At 40.8% G+C, this 17,274-nt stretch overlaps 1 protein-coding gene across 1 annotated transcript; it reads right to left on the minus strand.

Moving 5' to 3' along the window:
* Nucleotides 1-3,431: 3,431 nt before the first annotated feature.
* On the minus strand, nucleotides 3,432-13,950 carry LOC118988057 (interferon-induced very large GTPase 1-like). Its single transcript, XM_037047425.1, has 5 exons — nucleotides 10,505-13,950; nucleotides 6,356-10,047; nucleotides 4,511-4,678; nucleotides 4,388-4,462; nucleotides 3,432-4,342 (listed from the first exon to the last, which is right to left on the minus strand). Exons 1-3 carry the CDS (start codon nucleotides 13,925-13,927, stop codon nucleotides 4,525-4,527), a joined length of 7,269 nt encoding a protein of 2,422 aa, XP_036903320.1. The 5' UTR covers nucleotides 13,928-13,950; the 3' UTR covers nucleotides 3,432-4,342; nucleotides 4,388-4,462; nucleotides 4,511-4,524.
* Nucleotides 13,951-17,274: the final 3,324 nt, after the last annotated feature.

Consider the following 17,274-nt stretch of genomic DNA (forward strand, 5'->3'; position numbering starts at 1 on the left):
TCCATCGAAATCACATGTATTGAGAACTTAAACTATTCTCAACTGTGATTTCCCAAAGACTCCTTGTTAGATATTCCTGCAAGTGAAGCCCAGATGAAACTATCTCAGCCTATCAATGCGGTTACTCAAAAGCAAAGGAATAAGGAGTATGGGAGAAATAGTAGAACATTATATTAACTTAGACTTGGAGTGAACTTACTCAGTGGATGGCATTTTCTTAACTGTGTCTATAGAGCAATTCATTTATTTTTTCCAATAATACCACAAGAAATGCACTGTCAGATATAGGGCACTTGAGCACAGAGAGTAAATTACAAGCCCAGTATCTCACAGCAGTACTACTGCAAAGACAAAGGTATTAGTAATTATCATGACAATATATCAGTGATAATACACAAATGCTTTCCTTCACCGCCTTGTTTACTCAGGCACCACAGCACTACCATAAAGGCCTCAGTGACTTTTTCAGACCTTAGTGAATGATTAAAGAGAATTATAGTTTTGAGGGAATGGAAAAATCACAGGTTTTGTATATCTTTCCCCATAGCCTAAAGTCAGGGCACACCAAAACTTGAGGGGGTCAATTTTTAGCTACACCCTGTTGTAGTCGGCTAAGGCTGCCGTACCATAAAACCATGGATCGGGTGTCTTAGATTAGGAGATTTGTCCCTCATAGTTCTGGAGCATTGAGATCAAGGTTCTGGCTGAGTTGGTTACTTGTGGAGGCTCTTTATATGGCCACCATATTGCTGTTTGCCACCTTCTTACCTGTGTTTATGCACATGAAGGGACCAAGATCTTTCTGGAGTCTCCTGTGATAAGGGCACTGACCCCATCGATGAAGGCAAGACCCTTTGAAGTCATTTTACCCAAATTATCTCTCGAGGGCCCCCTCTACAAATCACATTGGGAGTTAGGTCTTCAGTATTGGATTTGGGGGGACACACATTTTTAGTCCCTAACACACCACATTTCCTAGGCTCTTTCATATTTATTAGCTCTCTCTCTCAGAGAAATACTTCAAAATTTCTCAGTACACATTTTTATTTTTCTTTAAGGTATTCACATTTATATGGTTTGAACTTGTCTCAGAAACCTTCACCTTCTTAGCCTCAATCTTAAAGGCTCCTTCTTCCCCACTTACTTAGGATCTCTTGCTTAACTTACTCTGGAAATCCCCAAATCTTCTAATGTGCTAACCCCCACCTCCCAGTTCTATGTTTCCCACTTTTAGTGACTCCTGAGAGAACCATACCACTGACCATGGGAACCTTACCTCTACTAATCTTACAACTCTGGTCCCTCTACCCCTTTGATCTATACACCTGTGCCCTGTGTCTCTCACTCTTGATGATCATGTGATTCTCATCCCTACTGACTCTATTCTGCCCTACGCACCGGCCCTGAGGGTTTCTCTGTCAGTGACCCCAATCCAACAACACTATAATCCCGATACCCCGATCAAACCTTCATGGCTGCTTTACTTTCTCCACTACTATCACAGAAAAGTCCATTCCACCAGTCATCTTCTCATTATCTCAATACACTTCTTGCCAGTTTTTTCGATCAGTGGAGCACAGCCTGTGAATCTCATTTAAAAATCACACTGCTTAAATACCTGAGGAATTCGTCAGATATTTTATTTATACACAACAATTTTGGGTTAAAAATAAAAGTTAACATATGAGTTATGATAAATGATACTTCCTAAAGGTTATTATAGAGTTATTAAACAAATTAAAAAGGCATCTGGCAAGTGCTAACACAACATGGCAGTTTTCAGCTTTGCAGTAGTATGAGAGACAGGTACCATGCTACACGGAGGTTCTGTTTTGGTCACTGTTTGAACTTCATATTCAGAGGACCTTCCAACTCTTACTGAGACTGTTTATCAGAGAACAAAGGGAAACCATACTGTTTCTGAAAACTTGTGTTCTCTATAGTTTTTTTTTGTCCCAGGATTTCTTCTGGAGACATGGTTCATGAAACCCTTTGAGGGTACAAAGCTAGCAGAATTATCACTTCTATCTCCTAGCTCTGAAGATCCAAGTTTTTTGACTGCTGTTTTTTGGACTGTTTGTTTTCACTGGCTAGGGACAGGTACAGTGTGTCCCTGTAAAAGGAAGCCAATGGATGCTCTAATATGAAGAAATTTTCTTCATAGTATCAGAATTTTTTTAGATTCTCAGCTTGGACAATCCATCATTGACATGTGCACCTGCCCGCACTGCCTGCGGCCTCATGGATGAGATATGAGACAAATTCACATGGACTATGGAGTCCCGTGGAGAAAAAGGGATGGCTCAGCTACTCCCTCAAGGGAGGAGTGCCTCATAGCAGCTTGGCTACCCTCTCAAGGGGAGAGTGCCCTGACCCTTGCCTTGACAGAGTTTTATTGGGTTTAATTTGCCCAGGAATACAGGTACAGCTTATTAATCATTGTCAGGCAGTAAGGACCAAACAATAGATAGCATACAAAGAACTATTAGGGCTTCTTCTGAGTCAGGGTGTATCAGCTAAAAGGCTACAAAACTTTGGGAAACAAACTCATTTCCTGCTCAGACCCTTATCATTTAACTAAGAGCATTTTTAGCAAAGCAGGTTTCACAAGATTTTACATATTCTTTCTCAGGCCTGATCACCCGGGGAGCCCACCCTGTCCAGAACAGGGCTGCAGTGCCCTCTGTCATTGTTTCAGGCTTAAGTTAGGCAGAGGAGGCAAGATAGCCGAGGAATTTTTGGAGACTTCTCTTGGACTCAGGGGAGTTAAGCTTTGTCAAAGCCAAGGGGCAAGGGTCCATCACCCCCTTTCTCCATAGACCCCCAAGTCCTTCCGTGGGGCCTCCACGTGATCATGCCTGTCTTAGGTGGTTCCCCTCTTGGGGAATCTTACCCATCATTGGCTAACTGATCAAGCACTGGGGGCCAGTTATGAAAACAGAAGCAGAAGTGGTGCTCCCGCCAGGGAGATAAGGTTTGTCTCCTTAGTGGCTCATGGTCTGAAGGTCACTCACTCAGCCTTAGCCATGGGGGGGAGGGGGGTTACAGCTCCTGAAACCAAGCAGGGCAGCTCCCAAAACATCATAAGTCATTTTTTCAGGAAATGTAAGTTTGCAGAATAGCAATTTATTTTTCCTCTCGGGTTTCTGATTAACTTTAGGGTGTTTTTCATTTTTATTCTGATCATGAAACTCTGGCACAAATAGTGTGAAAATCCTAAGGGTACCTGTTCTGGAATCAAGCATTTCCTTACATTTCAATGCATAAAAAGAAGTTCTTTTTTTAAAAGATTTTTAAAAATTTATTTTTAGAGAGTGAAAGGGACGGAGAAAGAGAGAGGGAGAAACATCAGTGTGTGGTCTCCTCTTGTGTGGCCCACCACTGGGGACCTGGCCCACAACCCAGGCACGTGCCCTGACTGGGAATTCAACCTGCGACCCTTTCATTTGCAGGTCGTGCTCAATCCACTGAGCTATGCCAGCCAGGGCCATAAAAAGAATTTCTTATTGAAATAACAGAACCTGAAAAGTATATACTCTTTCATACTTTATATTGGAAGGAATAGTTTCTTAAAATCATGAATGGTGCAATCAAATCAGACAGTTTCCACAGCCTAGATTAAAAAGGTGCTTTACATCTGCTCATATAACTTCTTCAAAAAGCCAATCTTTCTTAGATTAGTACAAAGGACCAGGCTATGAATACTTAAACTCTTGTGAACCATTAAAAAAAATTATGCACAGGGAAGTGTGAAGATGACAGGGGAAAAATGGTGATGGTTAAATGAGAAAAACAGTTATTTAATTTCTATTTTTCATATTTGCTTGATAATATTTCCTGAATTGACAAGGGCTCTATCCTGGTCAAGTGTCTTGTGTTTTCTTTTCCAGAAGTGAATATGTTTAAATATCTCTATGCTAGCGAATCATGGACTTTTTTGTATTTTTTTTTTATTGAAAGTTTAGTAACTTTTGTTTGCTATTTCAGAGGGAAAGTGAAAGAAAAGGCAGTTTGTAGCTTGTAGCCTAGAACTATATATTGATTGGTTATGAAATGTCCATATAGTTAATCCACAGAAATTTATAGGTGTCTGCCATGTGATTTTGATTTTCCTTTATTAGAATGATTTTCTTGGGCATATGTATTGTTACACATTTTAAAATAAAACAACATTCTGAGTAATAGTTTAAAATATGAAAAAGGAATGTATTAAATTTGATTTTTATCATACTGTTCATATATTTTAGTAGTTTCTTTTTAAACTAGAAGAAAATGAGACAAAGTAAAAATCCTTTCAACAGAAAATCTCCAGCTCTTGAAATATTTTATATTTCTTGAAATATAAAATGTTTTATATATTTTGAAATGTTTTCTACATTTTGAAATAGAAATGATTTATATTTAGCTGTTTCACTTGAAAATGTTAATAATGGGGGTTTTCACTGTGAGAAAAATATGTTTTAGGATTGTTCAAGTTCTGTGACCCTTGTTCAGGTTCTGGTACTTTTGGGGGGTTATTGAGTATTATAGCCTTTTCAAGTCATCCAGCACATCCTGCTTTGTGATTTTGGTCCAGGCCTCAGGGATTTCACCTCTACCTGCAAATTTTTTCTGATATTTTTCTTCCAGGTTTGATCTGAAGTGACAGAGAAACCATTTCCAGTATGGCTGGGCAGATGTGTCTGGGGTGATGCTCCATGTGGCATATTCCCCTCCTGCCTCTCGATAGTTCTTATATGCAAATTCACGACCATCACTCAAAACGAAGAAACATTCACTTGCTACTGCGCTAGTACAGAAATCAATGCAAAAGTGGTTGGTCTTCACCCATCTCCATCCATTGACAGCCTTAGAACGATGGAAAGGAACACTGTGATCTCCATCATGTGAAGGGATGGTGTTTGTACAAATTGCTTTACAGAAGGGACACTGTTTCCAGCAGCCACAGAGTTGTTCAGAGAGCAACTTCTGGATTTCAGGAACCATTTTTTCTATAGGAGTCATCAAACACTCCTTTTCTACTTTGTTCATCATGGGATCCAAAGCTTCACTCATGGCTTCTTTGAGAAATTCAAAATCTTTTATCTCCTGGTGTTCAATGCTTACCAAGTTTTTTCGTGGGGAGATCAAGTTACTCTTTAGCTCATCACAGAAGAAATCCAGCCACCCAGACGCAGTGCTGCTTTGATCATTAGCTTTTACTGTAGCTTCATAAATAGCTGAGAGGATGGTAGTCTTGATGCCAGCTAAAATCATTTTAATTTTTTTTCTTATATTTTCACTTCCTTGGTCTGCACAATAACTTTTAATGTGATTTTGAATGTAATTCATGAAAAATGACTCTGGCTTATGAATGTACTCCCAGTAATCATCAAAATTTTCATTTTCTGCCAGAGAGATAAGAATGTGTTTCTCCAGGTTAGCCCTGTTACCACTGAATGCTAGGCAGGTAGCTTGCATGTCCCCTGCAATTGTAGGGACCATTTTTTCCCAAATGTTGGTGGAAATAACAGGAGTGAGTTTTTGCCACAAAAACCCAACAAATGTTGTGACTGAGGTTGCCCCTTGACAAGAGATCTTAAAACTCATGAAGAAATCACCTTTCTTGCTTTCCAGATAGTTTACAGGATGATTGGCTTTTATGAATGCCTCGTGCATTTGCTTAAACTTTTCTGATGCTCTTTGAAATAAATACAAAGATAAGTCAATTTTATATTTACTTGTAAATGTGTATTTTTCCTCAGTACATGCAGACTTAACTTCATCTTCTATTATTTTCAGGATTTCATAGAAATAACTTGGATTGTAATCACTCTGTTGCTTCTGAAAGTTGTCAATAGTTTTATTCGATTGTGAAATAATGTGGTCAGTAGTTGTTTTTATGGACTCTTTATCATAGACTTCCAATTGAGTTGGAAATATGTGATATTTTTTGCTCATATTTATATGTTCCTTATAATTTATTTCAAATCTTTTTCTGTACTTTTTCTCCAGTATGTTCAACCTGTCTCTTTCCTTTTGAAAATATTGCAAAAGGATGTCTTCAGAATCCACGTCAATGTTGGGCTCTGTGACTGGAGGATGATTTAAGGATACAGCAGAGACCCATTTTTTCCAAAGTTGATTGAATTTCTCTTGTAGCTCTTCCTCACTCAGTTCTTTGCCCTCTAGAGTTATAGCCAATTTTCGGCTTCTTTCCAATAATTCCTTATCATAACTTGCCTTTTTATTGTCCAGTATTTCTTGATTCTTTTTATAACTAAGATGTCCCTCAGCTTTACTTTTGGTGTCTGAAATAAGTGTCTCTTTAAGGTTTAAGAGCTTATNAAACCATTTCCAGTATGGCTGGGCAGATGTGTCTGGGGTGATGCTCCATGTGGCATATTCCCCTCCTGCCTCTCGATAGTTCTTATATGCAAATTTACGACCATCACTGAAAATGAAGGAACATTCACTTGCTACTAAACTAGTACAGAAATCAATGCAAAAGTGGTTGGTATCCACCCATTTGTATCCAGTGACAGCCTCAGAACGATGGAAAGGAACACTGTGATCTCCACCATGTGAAGGGATGGTGTTTGTACAAATTGCTTTACAGAAGGGACACTGTTTCCAGCAGCCACAGAGTTGTTCAGAGAGCAATCTCTGGATTTCAGGAACCATTTTTTCTATAGGAGTCATCAAACACTCCTTTTCTACTTTGTTCATCATGGGATCCAAAGCTTCACTCATGGCTTCTTTGAGAAATTCAAAATCTTTTATCTCCTGGTGTTCAATGCTTATCAAGTTTTTTCGTGGGAAGATCAAGTTACTCTTTAGCTCATCACAGAAGAAATCCAGCCACCCAGACGCAGTGCTGCTTTGATCATTAGCTTTTACTGTAGCTTCATAAATAGCTGAGAGGATGGTAGTCTTGATGCCAGCTAAAATCATTTTAAATTTTTTTCTTATATTTTCACTTCCTTGGTCTGCACAATAACTTTTAATGTGATTTTGAATGTAATTCATGAAAAATGTCTCTGGATTATGAATGTACTCCCAGTAATCATCAAAATTTTCATTTTCTGCCAGAGAGATAAGAATGTGTTTCTCCAGGTTAGCCCTGTTACCACTGAATTCTAGGCAGGTAGCTTGCATGTCCCCTGCAATTGTAGGGACCATTTTTTCCCAAATGGTGGTGGAAATAGCAGGAGTGAGTTTTTGCCACAAAAACCCAACAAATGTTGTGACTGAGGTTGCCCCTTGACAAGAGATCTTAAAACTCATGAAGAAATCACCTTTCTTGCTTTCCAGATAGTTTACAGGATGATTGGCTTTTATGAATGCCTCGTGCATTTGCTTAAACTTTTCTGATGCTCTTTGAAATAAATACAAAGATAAGTCAATTTTATATTTACTTGTAAATGTGTATTTTTCCTCAGTACATGCAGACTTAACTTCATCTTCTATTATTTTCAGGATTTCATAGAAATAACTTCGATTGTAATCACTCTGTTGCTTCTGAAAGTTGTCAATAGTTTTATTCGATTGTGAAATAATGTGGTCAGTAGTTGTTTTTATGGACTCTTTATCATAGACTTCCAATTGAGTTGGAAATATGTGATATTTTTTGCTCATATTTATATGTTCCTTATAATTTATTTCAAATCTTTTTCTGTACTTTTTCTCCAGTATGTTCAACCTGTCTCTTTCCTTTTGAAAATATTGCAAAAGGATGTCTTCAGAATCCACGTCAATGTTGGGCTCTGTGACTGGAGGATGATTTAAGGATACAGCAGAGACCCATTTTTTCCAAAGTTGATTGAATTTCTCTTGTAGCTCTTCCTCACTCAGTTCTTTGCCCTCTAGAGTTATAGCCAATTTTCGGCTTCTTTCCAATAATTCCTTATCATAACTTGCCTTTTTATTGTCCAGTATTTCTTGATTCTTTTTATAACTAAGATGTCCCTCAGCTTTACTTTTGGTGTCTGAAATAAGTGTCTTTTTAAGGTTTAAGAGCTTATTTTCAAAAGTCGCCTTCCATTGAATCAGTATTTCACTCTCTGGATCTTCATTAAAATATTTTTCAAGTTCTTGTTTGATGGCTTCATATTTTTCTGAAACTGGAGCTACAATTGTGCTCATTGTGAGTGTCTGGATTATTCCATTCTTAATCTGGTTGATCAGCTGGTTCTGCAAGTCTAGTACATGACTCCTCAGCTTCCAGGTCCACTTGTTGTACATGGTTTCTAATTTGCTCATTGCCACGATCTCTCTGGTGTTCCTAAAACTAAAGATAAAATTTTCATTCACCAGGGCTCTCCACAAATCTTGAACTCGAAATTTTACATCTGATATCTTCAAGATGCTTCCCCTAGAGTCCTCTTTGGCAGTCATAAGAATTCTACCTCTCAGTTCCTGGACATTGTGGCTGTAGCGAGGATTGGGAGGGGCCATTGGGGGGTTTCCGTCCCAGAGGTGAGCAAAGTAGTAGACATGAGTATTGATATCAAACTTAATGACATCACTGAAGCGAGTTATACCTGGGCACTGTTCTTGCTCTGCTGCTATTGTTGCCATTTCATCCAGTCTCTGCTCTAACCGCCTCCGTCCTTCCATAGTTTGGTCTTTAGCTGTGACTTCCCCCACATTCTGGTGGATAAAGAAGCAGCTGGGTGAGATTTTTACTTGTTTCATCCTCATAAAAGCTTGGACAACTATTTGTAAAATATCTTGCATTTCTGATGGATTTTCCCCAAAAATATTGATCAAAGTCAAGTTTCCAAGTCCAATGACAAAAGTTGCTAACTCATTGTCACGATTCTTGGATTTGTTGCTGAGTTCTGGGGCCCGAAGTCCCTCCGTGTCCACAACAAGCACAAATTCAAACCCCAGTTCTTCTGTGAAAGTCTCCTCTACCTTCAGAAGCTGCATGTAGGCTCCTCGGGTACACCTCCCAGCACTGACAGTGAACTGCAGCCCAAAAAGTGCATTCAGCAGGGTGGACTTCCCTGAGCTCTGTAGGCCAAGGATGGAGAGAACAAACAGCCGCTTGTTTCCAAGTCTCTCAGAGACCTTGTCAAAAAGGGCTGCTACCCACCTTAGAGGCACATAGGAAGCATCCCCATCCATCAGTTCAATGGGAACACCAGATATCAGCAGATCCGCAGCTATCTGGGGAAGGGAGAGGAAAAGTTCACCTTTTGTGGCAGAAGCTTCATAAATTTGACCAACTTCTCTGAGAAGTTGCTCAATTCCCAGGGTACAGTCATTAATCTCTTTGGAGATAACTTCTATGTCTTTTTGCCAACCTAGTAGGTTGTTGCTCTTAGGTGCTTTTTGCTTTTCTGTTTGTATCAGTGACCATAAAGCATTTTTTTCCTCGTTCAGTTTTTCCAAGTGTCCTGCAGTCAGGTTGTCCAAAAATACACTCAGCCATTGTAAAAAGTAGAGTGTGGTTTGCGTTTCTGAATTATTTTTGAGAATTTCAAGTAAAAAACACATTAAGTCATTGAGAGGAAAGGCTCTGGTGAACTGTTGATCCCGTATTTTTTGTTTTTCTGCCTCAACCTCACTCTTGTGTTGTTCAATGCTTCGATTCCCCTTTTCTCTCAGGTGATAGAGTTCTTTGTCCTTTCTACACCAAAGATGCCACAGGTGTCCCTGTAGGGGTAGAAAGTTTTCCTTCACCTGAGATATCTTCCTTTGTTTCAGTAGAGACATTAGAGCCTCTGCCTTTTCTTTGGCTTCCTTGCATTCTAGCTGATCTTCATCAATAAGGAACCCTTGCTTGCGAGCATGTGGGGCACAGTCCTCTAAGCTGAGAGCAGTGTGTGAGAGCTCTAGCAAACATCTGATTGTAGTAATGAGCTCCTCTGTTAATTCAGCCTCATTTCTGTTCCTGATCCCAATTCTCACTTTTTGGCCAGAAGTACTGACCACGGTTTTTTCTTTGTTGTCAAGTAAATAAATCAAAGGTTTTGGTGACTGACTCAGGTCATGGACAATTTTTCTGTTTTCTTCATTGTCATCAGAAGTTGACATGAGGACCACGATGAGAGAAGAGACCTCCTGCAGGAAGCTGAGTTGCTTCTTATGTTCCTTTGCGTCTCCATGAAGATTGGTGAAGGTCAAGCAGTTGTCAAATCTGTCCTCTTCTTCCCCTCCAGGATAGAACCAGCAGATTTCCACCACACCTTTCATCAAGAGACAGTCTTTGGTGCTCCCTCTACAATGTCGGTTATAAAAGACATCATGTTTACGTTTACTGAGAAGACAGTTCATGATCTGAGATTTGGAAGCAGAGAAGTTATTTCCAACTCTAATAAAGGACACAATGGGGGTTGAGATGCAACANCCTGATCCCAATTCTCACTTTTTGGCCAGCAGTACTGACCACGGTTTTTTCTTTGTTGTCAAGTAAATAAATCAAAGGTTTTGGTGACTGACTCAGGTCACGGACAATTTTCCGGTTTTCTTCATTGTCATCAGAAGTTGACATGAGGACCACGATGAGAGAAGAGACCTCCTGCAGGAAGCTGAGTTGCTTCTCATGTTCCTTTGCGTCTCCGTGAAGATTGGTGAAGGTCAAGCAGTTGTCAAATCTGTCCTCTTCTTCCCCTCCAGGATAGAACCAGCAGACTTCCACCACACCCCCCATCAAGAGACAGTCTTTGGTGCTCCCTCTGCAATGTCGGTGAAAAAAGACATCATGTCTACGATTACTGAGAAGACAGTTCATGATCTGAGATTTGGAAGCAGAGAAGTTATTTCCAACTCTAATAAAGGACACAATGGGGGTTGAGACGCAACACATCTGCTTATTCTTGTAATTGATCTTCTGTTTTGATTTCCCTGTTTCCTGCCAGCTTTTTCTAATTTGACTGAGAGACCAGAGAGAGAACTCAATTTGAGAACTGCAGGGATTTGGTATGAGAAGGGGGAGGGCAAACTGGCAAGTGGAAAGTTTGGACAAAATATATTGCCTGGCAAGATCATCTGCACAGTGAAGAATTGCCATCTGAATATCCATAGGGTGAATATGGGATCTAGGAATAGTGGCCGAAGTATTAGTGGGAGTATGACTGTATTCAAACAGGTCTTTATATGGATCAAGGGGTTCATTTTCTTGATTCAAAGCACTTGAGAAAACTTGATTTTGTGTGTTCCCGTCCTCTCTGAAGACCAGGTATCTCAGCTCATAATCCTGCACAAGTAATTTCTGTAGGAAATAGAGGGGAAGCTCCCTCTCCGAGCTGGGCTGGGTGTTGTGCACAGAAGTCTTGTGGATGATGTGGAATTTATCTCTGCTCAATTTTTGGGGGTAGTATTGTTCTAGGTCTAGACGCTGGAGTAATTTCAGGAAAGCCATGTCTTCTGTGACTTCACATTTATTTTCATTATCATGTGGCTCCAGGGATTGTTTCCTTTCATGGAAAATATTTTGCAAGTTTTTTCTTACCTCATCCATCGGCAGGAAAGAGGTGGTCCCTTCATAATTACCATCAATTAGCAATCTCAAGTCTGTCTCTAGGTTTTCCCAGTCATGATCTGCTCCAGGTCTGGAGAGGACATATGAAACTTCTCTTGACAAAGATTGGCCCATGTGTTCTTTTATTAATGCAAGTCGTTCTGTTTTCTCCTCTGGCGAAATAGCTGTAACTCCAGCAGTAGCTGTAAGACCGGTGAGCACCAGGAATGCCTGAGCCCTGTAGGGGCAAATATTTTTGAGTTCCTGATATTTATCTTGGGCAGTTTGCATTTCATTCAGTAGAAAGTCTAACTCATCACACCCCAGGAGATGCTGAAAAGTATTTTTTACCATATGATATCCTACACCAGCTGCAATAGAACATAGCAAGAGCTGTGTGTCTGCCTGCTGTGTTTCTAGGAGGTAATCCAAGAAGGAGCCAATTGACAAGCTGACCTCATATGTGGCCTTTCTTTGAGCTTCCTCCACTGTTTCTGCAGATTCAGATTTGGCCCTTACTTCCATGAGGCCATTCTTGGTTCCTTGTAAGATTTTAATTAATTCAGGAAACTGGGAGATGTTGATGTGCTCTTGCTCTGACTCTGACTGGAAAATCCACTGCATGATGGAATGAGTCTGAGGAAAGTTATTCACTCTGTAGATGTGAGGATCCAAGAGGCTTTGCAACTGAGATTTAACAAATTTAGTTTCATAAATGGAAGATGTTCTGCAAAAGTTAACAGTACTTAGCAGAAAATTTTGCAGACCCCAATCAGCCAGGCATATGTTAACCCAAGTGTCATAACTTTTTGTTTTCTGACTCAACATTTGCATGAAATCTATGAGTTTTTGAAGTTGCTTTTCAGGATCAGATACCTCCCAGAACTTCACTTCCTCTAGGAATATCATAGCCTTTTCCCCAACACTCAGCAATTCTTCTCCACCCTTGAACTGGGCAGGTAGGCCAGCCAGAGTCATGTAGCTGTCTTTCAAAAAGTTAGCTACCTGAAGAGGTTCCTTAAAATCATTTCTATGGCTGGAGAGGATGATGTCCCAAATGGGCACCAGCTGAGTTCCCCGGTCAATGACACACCAGGTTTGATTACTGGCAACTAGGCCAGCTTTCCACTGGAAAAAGCCATTTGCTTCAGGTGGGCCACCTGTCTGGGATACAGACAATTGGACTTTGGTTTGGAGATTTTGGAAGGTTGTGCTTTGTGCAGTAGTTTTTGCACGAGAGCCTGACACCTCCACACCTTCAGCAACTGTCACTTCTGAGTCACTGTGGCTGCCCCTTATGTAACCATTCAGGGCCTCTGCTACCTGCTGTTTCACTTCTTCCAGTTGCTCACTTTGGAAACCCTGTGCAACAGCTTTCCACCAGTAGATTCCTCCCAGGTGCAGAGGGCCCTGGTTAGCATGAGAACCAAACCTGTGGAAGAAAGCTTCAGCCCTGCGTGTCAGCCATGTGAGTCTGTCTGGTCCTGGAGGCTTACCCAGAAGCTCTTCTATACATTCCAGTTCCTGGAGAGCAGGCTTGGAGAACTGGAGCTGGTCAATGGGAAAGTAGAAGGAGGCAAGAGGGGTATAGCTGAATGTGGTAGAGCAGAAATAAGAAGGCTCAGAATGCCTTTGCTCCATTTCCTTGGATTTTGGATGTTTGTTGTGGTCTATATCATCTTCTGAGCTAAATCCCCAATCTGCGCTCTTGGCCAAGGCAGTTACACTGAAGCCCAGCTTCTCTATCATCTGGGTGAACATAGATTCTGCTTGAGAAGATGTAAATTCCCTTGTTTCCATCTGTGTGCCCCGCTCAGGGCCACAGAGAGAGAACTCCTTGGGGACACTGAGTAGCTCCTCTCTCTTCTCTATAAGCTCCATTTGGTGGCTGGTTTTATAAATTCCCTGCAGAGCCAGTCCTCCAGATGCCCATATCACCAGATCTCTATCTGAGAGGTTCTCTATGTGAGACAGTGTCCTCTCCATGGGGTTGAGTTGTCCCTGGATGTTTTCCTGGTTTTCTCTTAGGAATTTCTCAGGTGGCCAGTCCTGCTTACAGATCTCCATTTCCTGTTTCAGCTCTGCCTCTTTTTTCTTCACTGCCTCTTTTTGTCCTTGCCTCACTTCTGGCAGCATGTCTCTTACTTCCTGTAGCTCCTGCTCTGCCTTCTTTTGGTTTTTCATTATCATTTCCACCTGAGACTCCTGTAACTCTGAAAGTCTATTTGAGTGCGACAGGTTAAGCAGCTTCTCCAGGGCCCTTTCCTCCCAAGAATGTTGTGCCTGGGATTTCAGCTTCTGGAGGTCTTTTTCTTCTAGGTGCTGTAAGGCCTGGACACAGGTCACACTCAGGTGTTCTTGAAGCTTGGGCAACCAGTACTCAGCTGACAGTCCTACTTCCTGCAGCTTCTCTTGGAGATCTTGGTTCCTATCGCCTCTTATATCGGGCTTATTAAGGGTGGACATTGCTGTGTCCATGGCTGTAGAAAGAAAAAACACTGAGTTAGGCTGTGTCATGAACTTAGGAAGTGTCAGCCACACGATAAAAGGGTAAGAGTACTAAAGATTCCAGTCTTTAAGCCTTTGTCATCTTTTTATTTCATTGCCCCAATCAATGTATATGTTTAACAATTTTGGGTTGTGTATGTGTGTATGCACAAGACATCGTTTTGGGGAATTCTCAACAGAGACAGCTTTTTCAGTTGCCTGGGTGAGTTGCAACTTAGTAGCCTGGCTTTTAGCACTTCCTATTTAAACAGAATCAATTTTCTTGGGGTGCATTAAGGTGAGGGTTGCAGTGTGAAAATGTACAAGCCATCGATATCTTGATGTTTACTTTAAAAATAAGAGTGAAAACACCTGTTATGGTTATTCAATTAATTTCTATCAAACCTGTGTTGAATGGATTCCTTCTCTCTGTCACTTCTTATTCCACCTTACAATATTTATTACTCTCCTGTTTTTAAAAATGCAGTCTCGATGTTAGCATTACGGTGGTAAAGATATTTCTGCTTGTCTCCACTTTAGGACAACTAATTGAACACCTATCCACAAAGAAACATGCCTCTGTGAAAGTTGTGTGATCTAGCACCATATACTAAATGATGTGAAAGGAGTCTCGCTCACTTGCGTTTCTGTTAAAAATAAGGAGAATTCAGTATGGGATGTGGAACCAGGAGAGCCAGGGAACCTGTTCCTTCCATCTTGCCATGGTTCCAAAAATATTTAGTTTGCTCACTTGGGTGGATGCCCAAGATGAGAGAGAAGTTGCTTCAGAATTCCAGTCTTCCTGATATTACATGAGCTGAAGTATCTGATGGTGGCCATCTCTCTTGTGGGGAAAAAGGAAATCATTTAGTGAGTTCCTGGTTATCCCATTTGTGTGGGATATGGCTGGAGAAACACATTGCTTTCCAGAAGCACCCAGAGTACTGCAGCAGGACATCCATGACCAGGGAAAGGGAAGAAAAGGGAAAAAAGCAGAGAGGAATATCAAAGGGCATTAAAAGGATAAGGTTCCTGCTTTCTGTGCTCAGGACTTAAACAGGGTGGCCTCTCATGCTTCTCTGGGAGAACCTCACCTGAAGATTTCTGCACTGGGTCTGTAGGCACTACTAGTGCCCCAGGTTCTAAGTCCATGCTCCGTCACAATGTTGCTACCCGTTTGTGTTCAGCTGTGAGAGCTAATTTGGAAAATATAGTGGAATCAAAAACGCACTAAGATTTGTGTGAAAGGAAGAAATCGCATATTGGGGCTATAGTACCACTCTGGAAAACAAAAGAGATGTTTCTACTAGCCCGCCTGGTGAATTGTAGGAACTAGATATGATATAAAAGCTTAAGAATTTTGACTGCAAATTCAGCAAGAAGAGTGGACCAAGTGTACACATAGGAAGGTGGAGCAAACCCAGATATAATATCACCAATAAACAGAATAGTCCATCCAGAGGCATTAGGAAAGATTTTAGGAGGTATATGAAATATAAATGCAAAAGCAGGAACTGAATACTACAAGGACATGACAAATCAAGGAACATGCCATCACCAAAAAGAATAATTTTTAATAACATACTTTAAAGACATGGAATTTTGCAACCTGGCTAATAAAAAATTCAAAATAGCTTTATAAAAGAAACTTAACAAGCAACAAGAAAACTTGAAAGACAGTTTAACAGAATCAGGGAAAAATATGTGAACAAAATGAGATATTTACCAAATAAATAAAAATAATTCTGGAATTCTGGAATTGAAAAATGTAATGAATTAATGGAAAAAATGCAATAGAGGACATTTGTTTCTGATTAGAGCAAATAGAAGATAGAATAAGTGAGTTAGAAGGCAAGGATTTTGAAATAGCCTACTTAGAGACGAACAAAGAAAGAAGGATGATGGGTCCAAAAAGGCTGCAGAATAGGTAGAAGTTAACATTCACCTTCTCCCAGGACCAAACCAAACTTCAACTAAATTACAGAGCAATCAAACTGAGTAATGACCTGAAGCCTAGCTGAATAGAAGACATAACTCTGGATGTACATAAGAAACCACAGACTTGGGACTGGTAGGAAAGGCAGAGGCACTGATCTGTCATGAATGTAAAGGATCTGGAGAGGTATCTCAGCTGCATAGGTCACCCTGGGAGAAAGACGTCTCAACCCAGCCAGCCTATGCCTATGGTGCAGACTTCCTGGGAGGTTCTGGAGAAGATCTAGGCAGATTCAGGGTGGCAGAGACAAATGGTGAAAGACTGAGTGCGTGGCTCTGGAGCAAGGGGCGGGGGTTCCTTCCTAAATGCTTGAGTGGCACAACATCTCCCAGGGGAGACCCACTAGTTCCACACTTCCAACTCTAGGTGGCCCGGCCCTGTTGAGCTCACACCCTGAGGAAAAGTCAGCTGGCTATTGCCATCCTGGACCTGTTGTGCAGACTTTCATGGAAGGCCCTCAGAAAGGTCTGGGCAAACTCTGGGTATTTGGAGACAAATGGGGAAAGACTGAGGTGTGTGATTCTGGAAGAAGGGCGATTTTTCTCCTCACATATCCAACTAGCTCCATTGTTCCTGGGCAGAGCCCTTCAAACACATGGCCAAATTTCATTCTGTTCTAGCCTGATAAACTTTATTGGCCTCACTCTAATGACTTTCTGAGACCCTGTCCCTCCACAAAGGTCTGCAAGCAGGTGGCAGCAGACCTAGGTGTATGCTGAGACTTGCTGAGTGGCATCACACTCAGCATGGGCACCTAGTCTGAATCTGTATCAACTTGGTGAACACCACTCACGCCTACCTGGTGCCTCACTGAGAATCTTGTTCACTCAACTCACATTTGGCAAGAGGCTCTTTCAGTGACTGAGGCCTATAGGCCACTGGCAGGTTAAGAGGATTGTTGAAGTGCATTGAAGTGCACTGACTTGCCCCTGTGTTCAGTGCTGGTGAAAACAAGCTTTGGTACAAAGCTTATATATTTTATAAGCTTAAGTGTGGTATTGGGAAACTATACTATAAGGCTATAGTAATCAAAACAGCATGATATTGGCATAAAAACAACACATATGACAGTAGAACAGAATAGAGAGCCAAGAATAAACCTATCCTTGTATTCAACTAGTTTATGACAAATTAAGTAACAATATAGTATAAAAACCATGTCTTCAATGGTATTGGGAAAACTGTACAGATATATGTAAAAAAAGGAAATCAGACCACTTTCTTAGACTATATATGAAAATCAAAATAAAAAGGTCTAAATATGTGAATACAAGACCTGAAAATATAAAACCCCTAAAGGAAAACATAGGCAGTATGCTCTTTGAGCACTTTGTAGGAAATG

Source organism: Sturnira hondurensis, unplaced genomic scaffold (genome assembly GCF_014824575.4).
Source record: "Sturnira hondurensis isolate 20B ecotype Veracruz unplaced genomic scaffold, ASM1482457v3 Scaffold0005667, whole genome shotgun sequence".
NCBI lineage: Eukaryota > Metazoa > Chordata > Mammalia > Chiroptera > Phyllostomidae > Sturnira > Sturnira hondurensis.

Excerpts from the sequence above, each read along its gene's own strand:
- LOC118988057 (XM_037047425.1), bottom strand. The coding sequence starts at position 13,927 with ATGGACACAGCAATGTCCACCCTTAATAAGCCCGATATAAGAGGCGAT. Across the intron at positions 10,048-10,504 it reads AACTCAGCTTCCTGCAGGAG|GTCTCTTCTCTCATCGTGGT; the intron begins GTCTCTTCTCTC and ends TTCCTGCAGGAG. Across the intron at positions 4,679-6,355 it reads TGGAGCATCACCCCAGACAC|ATCTGCCCAGCCATACTGGA; the intron begins ATCTGCCCAGCC and ends CACCCCAGACAC.